The sequence below is a fragment of the Pygoscelis adeliae genome, unplaced genomic scaffold, assembly GCF_000699105.1.
Source record: "Pygoscelis adeliae isolate BGI_AS28 unplaced genomic scaffold, ASM69910v1 Scaffold289, whole genome shotgun sequence".
In the NCBI taxonomy this organism is placed as follows: Eukaryota; Metazoa; Chordata; class Aves; order Sphenisciformes; family Spheniscidae; genus Pygoscelis; species Pygoscelis adeliae.
Window position 1 is genome coordinate 401,543 of NW_008825499.1, and position 7,758 is coordinate 409,300.

General features: G+C 44.8%; 1 protein-coding gene across 1 annotated transcript in view; it reads left to right on the plus strand.

Moving 5' to 3' along the window:
- The first annotated feature begins 2,042 nt into the window (after nucleotides 1-2,042).
- PDE6B (phosphodiesterase 6B, cGMP-specific, rod, beta) overlaps nucleotides 2,043-7,758 on the plus strand; it is a 21,906-nt gene continuing 16,190 nt past the window's right edge. Inside the window, exons 1-3 of the mRNA XM_009331513.1 lie at nucleotides 2,043-2,586; nucleotides 4,910-5,062; nucleotides 5,399-5,488. Coding sequence (XP_009329788.1) covers nucleotides 2,176-2,586; nucleotides 4,910-5,062; nucleotides 5,399-5,488 — 654 coding nt within the window. The 5' untranslated portion in view covers nucleotides 2,043-2,175. The remainder of the gene's footprint in view (nucleotides 2,587-4,909; nucleotides 5,063-5,398; nucleotides 5,489-7,758) is intronic.

Sequence of the window (7,758 nt, forward strand, 5' to 3'; positions counted from 1 at the left end):
TCAAATGCTTTGCACAAGTCCAGGTAGATGACGTCAGTTGCTCTTCCCTTATCCACCAATGCTGTAACCCCATTGTAGAAGGCCACCAAATTTGGCAGGCATGATTTGCCCTGAGTGAAGCCATGTTGGCTGTCACCAATCATCTCCTTATTTTCCATGTGCCTTAGCATAGTTTCCAGGTTGATCTGTTCCATGATCTTCCCAGGCACAGAGGTGAGACTGAACTACTGGCCTGTAGTTCCCCGAGTCTTCCTTTTTTCCTTTTTAGAAATGGGGGTTATGTTTCCCCTTTTCTAGTCACTGGGAACTTCACCAGTCTGCCACGACTTCTCAAATATGAGGGATAGTGGCTTAGCAACTTCATCTGTCAGTTCCATCAGGACCCGCAGATGGATCTCATCAGGTCCCATGGACTTGTGCACCTTCAGGTTCCTTAGGTGGTCTTGAACGTGATAGTCTCCTATAGTGGGCAGTTCATTCTCCCAGTTCCTGCCTTTGCCTTCTGTGACTTGGGCAGTGTGGCTTGAGCACTTACCAGTGAAGACCGAGGCAAAAATGTCATTGAGTACCTCTGCCTTCTCCGTATCCCGGGTAACCAGGTCTCCCATTTCCTTCCGGAGAGGGCCCACATTTTCCCCAGTGTTCCTTTTACCTCTGACATACCTACAGAATCTTTTCTTGTTGCCCTTGATGTCCCTGGCCAGATCTAATTCTATCAGGGCTTTAGCTTTCCTAACCTGATCCCTGGCTGCTTGGACAATTTCTCTGTATTCCTCCCAGGTTACCTGTCCTTACTCCCATGTGTGAGGGTGTTCACCTCCTGTTTCAGGGGTGGACACGGATGGATCAGCAGCTGTCTGTTCTGTCCTCCCTGCTGATGGGATCCAAGGCCCTCCCCACCTGTCCCTCTCCTGAGCTCCAGACCCACCTGCATAAGCTTTTCTAACACTGCCACCGCAGCTTCTTCCCTTGTCACCTGCCTCCCAGACACCCACATTCACATTTGGGCTGGTTTGCACCACTCCTGGCAGTAGTGCCAACGCTTGAGGGATGGGCAGCCTGGACCTTTACTCCTTGAGCAGATGAGCCTTGGTTACCTTCCAGCAATGCGGTGGATGGGACTTGCCCCTGTTCCCCACTGATGAAAACCCTTGTGCATTGTTTAATTTCCCTGAAGAGTAGTGGCCTCCATGGCATTTTGCCTCCCAGCATGACGCTGACACTCACCTGCTGTTTGCACAGCATGGTGGCTTCATTGATGTGAAACAACTTCAGTCCCTCACAACCATAATTCTCACCCTTTCTCCACTGATAGTGATGAGGGAAATTTTTCTACCTTCCTGGATGTTTGGGGTTTTTTTCATCTGCAGGGCTTCCCATGATTCCTCAGAGTGTTTCAACCCAGCCACCCCAACCTGAAGCTTTCCAGATTCCTTCCTAAAGGGATGCCACTAAGAGGCATGTTTTCCTCTTCCTGGTTCTTACTAGCAAGAAGAAAAGGCCACAGACCTTGGAAATTCAGTTCAAATCCTGGGCTAAAACATTCAGGATTGGTGCTTCCATTTGAGAACAGCCCTTACAGCAGCAGATAAAGAACCATGCAATAGTAGAGGGAGCCCCGAAAGAGCAGCATTACTTCACTATTTTTGTCCTGACCACTGTGCTCTCTTGTGAAGGATGCACTTCCTACTACTACTACAGGGAGCTGGGAGAGCAGAAATAATAAGATGCTCACCTTGTTAGCCAAGGATTAGGCCCAAGCAGTATATATTTAATTAGACTTTAAAGAGCTTATTTCAATGTTAGGAGATGCAGTTCTTCCCTGTCGCTGCTGCCTCAATATAATTGTTTCAGCAAGTGTTCTGCTTAACAAGAGAAAGAAGAGTGTTTTCAGATATTGTGAGTACTCAGTTTTTGTTTGCATTTAGATTAAGAAGAAAGTTGAACCAAAGCTCTTGTAGAGGTCATCTAATCTGTTTGGTTGAGAAGATCTGTCCTCCCACAGACTCACCTTCAGCAGTATAAAGGAATACCTCTTCCTGATGACAAGCTCTCTTTGCACTGTTACCTCACCCTTGGTCATTCTAGAAGCAACATCTTCTATTACAAAAATTTAGGAACTACATAGACCACATCTTTGGACTACTACCTACCACAGGACCCAGAGCATTCACAATGAGCATTAGTGAAGACGACGTGGAGAAGTTTCTTGATGGCAACCCTGCTTTTGCCAAGCAGTACTTTGAGAAGAAACTAAGAACAGAGTCCTGGGATAGCAATGAGACTGAAATCCTTTTTGAGTTGATCCAAGACATGCAAGAAAGCATCAACATGGAGAAAGTTGTTTTCAAGACTTTGAGAAGAATCAGGTCCTTTATTCACGCTGACCGCTGTAGTCTTTTCATGTACAGGCAGAGAAATGGCACGCCTGAACTGGCAACAAGGCTTTTCAACATCCAAGAGGGAAGCACCCTGGAGGAATGCCTGGTCTCCCCAGACTCCGAGATTGTCTATCCGTTGGACATAGGCATTGTGGGCTACGTTGCGCAAACCAAGAAAACCATGAACATCAGGGATGTCAGTGAGGTAGGTTTGCCATTTATTAATTCATTCAGTAGAAGAAAGGCTCACATGCTTACTAGCAGGGCATCTCGGTGCTTGGTCAAACCTCTTGCAGTGTAATGGTTGTCTAGTGGAAACAAAAGCACCAGTAAAAATTCTGTAAGTTGCTTCCAGTCAGAGTGAGGTGAAGCTAAGTACATTAATTACACTAGGTGTTAATGCCTGCAAACAAGTGCACTGTCACACCTTGCCTGTCTAATTAAAAGAAAATAAAGATCACATCCAGCCCAGCAGAGAAGAGAGAGTGAGGTACAGTCAGGTCTGCACTGAACGCACATGGAATTTTCCACAGACATTTATATTCCATGAGTAATTGGCAAAGAGAGAGCAATACTTTACAGTGAGTCCAGAAAGGGTTTTCCACCACAAATGACACTTGAAAAAGTTTGCTATCTGATGAAACTTGGGCCAAGGGCACTTAGAGGCATTTTTTTCAACCAGAGGGAGTGGACCTGAGAGCATTTGGGTTAACTGCAACCTGTGTACAGGTGATCTTCATCAGAAGCAGCAAGAGACAAAATTTGACCAAAAAAACTCTTTCAGCAAGCACTGCACACTGCAATACCAGGAGGGATCCAAGGAATTTTAATGTTTTATTTTTATGCCTTTATGACTGTATTTACCCCCCCTACTCCTGGGTTAAATCATGTAAACCTGAATGGCAGCAATAACAATCCGCTTGTTCTAATTATAGGTATAAAACTAAAATCCATGTGACCCAAATATGGCATTTGGGATTACTCCATCTATTGTTTGTTAGTTACAAAGAGGCCATCTGTTTATCCATCCATTTGTTGCACAATACGAGCATATCCAAATGCTTCAGCAGAAACTTCCTTGTCCTCCACAGAACATACTGAGAGATTGGTTTGGTTTTGCATGCTGTTTTTTTTTTTGGGGGGGGGGGGGCAGGGAGGAAACATCAGAATGTGACTTAAACTTTTTAAAGCTCTCTGGCTTCAGACATTTCTCCAAGAATATAGAAGGATTTCAGTGCTGTGAGAGGTGCCACACTCCAACTCCAGTGCTTTCAGGCATTGCCATAAGGCAATTCTTTTGAAGAAAACCCAGAGACTAAATGCTTGGTCTGCCCCAGTCAGCCCAGAAGGCCAGCAGTGGGGGAGGTATGGGGAGAAGGTGCAATAGGAAGTGATTATTCTTTCTGGTGCAGCCTTCTGAATATTATCAGAGCTGTGGGGCTTTTTCTAACCCAACTAGAAGGACTTGTAGCTGACAAGTTATTCAGCTGAGCAGGGAGAAGATCTTGGATCAGCAAGACTGTTCCTGCAACTCCCTATTGGCAGGTGATGATGGTGTCAATAAGGCCCTGTGCAGGCAAGGTGGTGGGCCATCTGCCTTCCCCGCACTACCCTTTCTCTGCTTTGTTTTCTTTTGGGATGGGGGGACAGTGACATTCACATAAGGAACAACTGGACGAGTTCCCTTTGTGCTACCCCTACAGCATGATCTAGCACTCTCCAGTGGTTTGAATGGCAATTCCCTCATGGGTGACTCCTTGGGCAGCCCAGTCTATAGTGGTGCTATCTGCACATTGCAACCACTGCCAAAATGCTCCTGGGGCAGAAGGGGGTGAGTTGCTCTCAGGGACAGGGCGAGAGTACCAGGAACCACACACCGCTGGTGCCAGCTGCATCCTCCATTCGGATACCTTCCCTACCATCTACTATCCCATGCACAAAGGCCCAGCAACATGGAAGGGAATGCCTGGGAGAACATTTTTAAGAGAAACGAGGGGTAGATGGCTTCATGGAGGCTGCAAGCCGACAACAGCTTTGGGACCCAGGCAAAAGCAGAAGAAAAATGAGGGTGAGTGAACTTCCCAGTGACTGTACCAGACAGCACTGGTTTATAAACTGTGGCTATGCAGTGCTGCATGGTAACTGGCTGTACCCACTTCATAGTGTTAACCAGAAGTCGGAGGAAAGGATGGAGGAGGTACTATGAAGGATGTCAGTGATCTGAGAATGACCAGTGGAGAGCCAACTTGTTCTGACAGAGTTTGACATGTTAAACCTTATGTTTGCAAGATCTTTGCAAAAAATGAAAAAGTGCGTGTGTTGCAGTCAGAAGCCACAGCCCGTTCTCTTGATACTAGCTTTATCACCTGTACATTGTCCAATTTTCTGCTAATTCATTTCTCTTCCTCAATAATTTTTAAAGCAAAACTTTCTTTAGGCAGCTTACTTCGAGAGGCTGTGCTTTGACTTGGTTTTAAGACTACAGACATGGTGGAAAATGTTTAATTTGTAAATTCTCTATTGAACAGTGTGCCCAGTTCAGTCCATTTGTTGATGAGCTCACCAACTACACTACGAAAAGCATCCTTGCGACACCCATCTTGAATGGCAAAGATTTAGTTGCTGTCATTGTGGCTATTAATAAACTGAACGGCCCATACTTCACCAGCTCTGATGAAACAGTAAGTGGTCAGTAGCTCAGTTTCTATCAAGCAGTTGTCGCTTTTGCTGTGTAACACAGACTCTTCTACACTAGGGATGTCTGCTTTAGTGAAGATCCACTGTTGCAAATTTCTCTACAGGGGACTCACCCTCTAACAGAAGAGGCTTATTATGAGGATGCTTAGCTCAGAAATCTTTCAGGGAAGTTACGGTGGGATAAGCCTCATCTCACACCGGTGCAAAGCAAAGCACTTATCCAGGGGCATTACCGTGACATTGCTAAGGGGGTGTTATGAAATCCAGTATACACGAGGCTGCTGCTGCATTTGACTCAATCTCACTGTTTGCCTTTTCAGCTTTTTCTGAAGTACCTGAATTTTGCCTCCTTGAACTTGAAAATGTATCACTTGAGTTATCTTCACAATTGTGAGACTCGAAGAGGCCAGGTAAGAGTGAAAATGCAGATTGGGCTGTATCTCAAAATCAGATGAGTGCATTCTTCTGATTTCAAAGGTGTAGCTGATCTGCTTCAGAGATTTGTGCCTGAAGAGCAGAAAGGAAAAGGTGTCCTCATCTGCTTTCCGATACTGCTTCCTCCCCAGAGTCCTTCATTAGTCTTTCTTCCTGCTGCTGTTGGTAAAACTGCAGGAGCTGACGCAGTGGCACCAGCTTCAGCGGGACTGAGCTCCAGATGTCTGGTTGAACTCAGGCTGTGAAACACTCTTGGGGCATTTAACCACTTCAGCCAGCAGCACCAAGAGATTTCCCAAAACAATTAAGAATGTGGTATTTTTTCCTTATCTGCTTATTAAAAAGTGCTATTGAATTTCTTCTTAGTGCCAGTAAAATGATCCTTATATGCCTGTTGGTCTCCCTCAGTAGAAATGAACATAGATGAGGGTTTTAGAGTATTCTGAATTTAAACAATTGAGCCACCATTCTTTTCCATGACTTGGGTTATGAAGGCCTCTTGAATTTATTGGGATGGATGTGAATCCATGCAATCACTTTCTGCAGCAGACAACTGGTTGTCATTGAAGACATGCAATCACGTCTATGCTTCACGGCAGCCATGCTCTTGTCTCCAATGGAGGTTCCCGTGGGGGATAAATGCCTGTTTCAGCAAAATGGATGCAGGATGAAAGTTTATTTTAGAAGCTTTGGGACAGCACTTATAGTTACTAATTCATTATCTCATGTGCTTCATCTAATTTTTTCAGTAATCAAAAACATGAACGATGGTCAGGCGATACAGCCATCTAGCAATGCTGAGTAATTCAACTAAAGTAGAACTAGCAAAGGTTTATTCCTGTTGAGAGCTTAGCAGTAGGACTGGGTGAGATAAGGAAAGGGCTAGAAGACAAAGTGGAGACCCAAGAGGTGGAAGGCCTAATGTCTCCCGCAGGGTGCTCTGATCTGGGGCTGAACCCAGAAGTCCTGTGTTCATATATCAGTGCTGTGCCAGCAGGTCCCACAGAAAGGGAGGAAAGCGAGAATGAGATGCAAGACACACTGCTAATTCTACCAATAGTTCAACTGGCAGACCTTTGGCCATCTAGATCTAAAGGTCTGTGCGGGAGTTAATATGGTTCATTGTGTTGGACTTAAAAGTACCGAAGTACAGAGTGAGCAAATGACATTCTCAAAGGTGGTCTAGGATTTTAATATTGCAAATCCCAACTGCAAAGGCTGGGGGATACTGTAGGTAAAATGCCTTGTGCAAAGACAGTTCAGTCTGCTTGTGCTCACATACTGTGTAAGAGTCTTATTAGAAGACCATGTAACACATTTTGCCCAACTTCTTTACATCGTTCCATGAATTGGCCATTCTTCAGGTGTTTCAGTCCTCCTCATTGGGCTTGTGGCTTTCAGCATTATTTATTGCATGCTGTAAAATGCCAAAAATAAACTATTACTCGTTTTCCTCTAATGGTTTGTATGACAACACCACTATCCTGTCTGAGGGATGCTCAGAGGCCAGTGACTTTGAACACCTCAGACTTTATAGAAGTGGCAGAGTTGTCCCAATTTACAGATTAGAAACAGAGACCGATGCAGCTCAGAATTGTCAAAAATATCTACTAGTGCCCAATGAAGAGGTGAGACACACTTTTCCTGATTGTGGCCATGTAACAGTACTTGTTCAAAGCACAGGTCCAGTCAGCTTCAGGTAGCAGCTCTCAGTGCTTCTGAAGCAGTGCTCCTCATGTCTCCTGGGCTCAGAAAGCGAAGCACACACACTCAGATACAGGCACATATGCACTAGCTAAGCTAGACAATTGCATAGATGGCTTCCTTACCATTTCAGAGAAAATTAAGTTCTCCATTAGGCCCACAAAGACCCTCCTTGTGCCACCAGAAATACTTGCCTAATTCACTGCGTAACCTCCATTTTTACAAATGAAAGAGCCTAATAGCAATAGCTTTCTTAAGGGTACATCTGTGGGGCACAGGATGGGGAAAAGGATCATAGGCTGATGTGCACACAAAGCAGCTGTGTAAAGGCTTTGAGGAAAGTGTTAATTCAGATATTTCCAACTCCAGCCTCCAGAATTTGCAACACTTCTGGTGTTAACTCTTTTTGGATGCAAGATTTTACTTACGGGTATAAAATGTAAGTGGGGCCATCTCTTTGTCTGGCACTACTACTTTTTTGTGCTATATTTGTAAGACTGAACTTTCACATAGTACTCCATGATGACCTGACTCTTCCTCA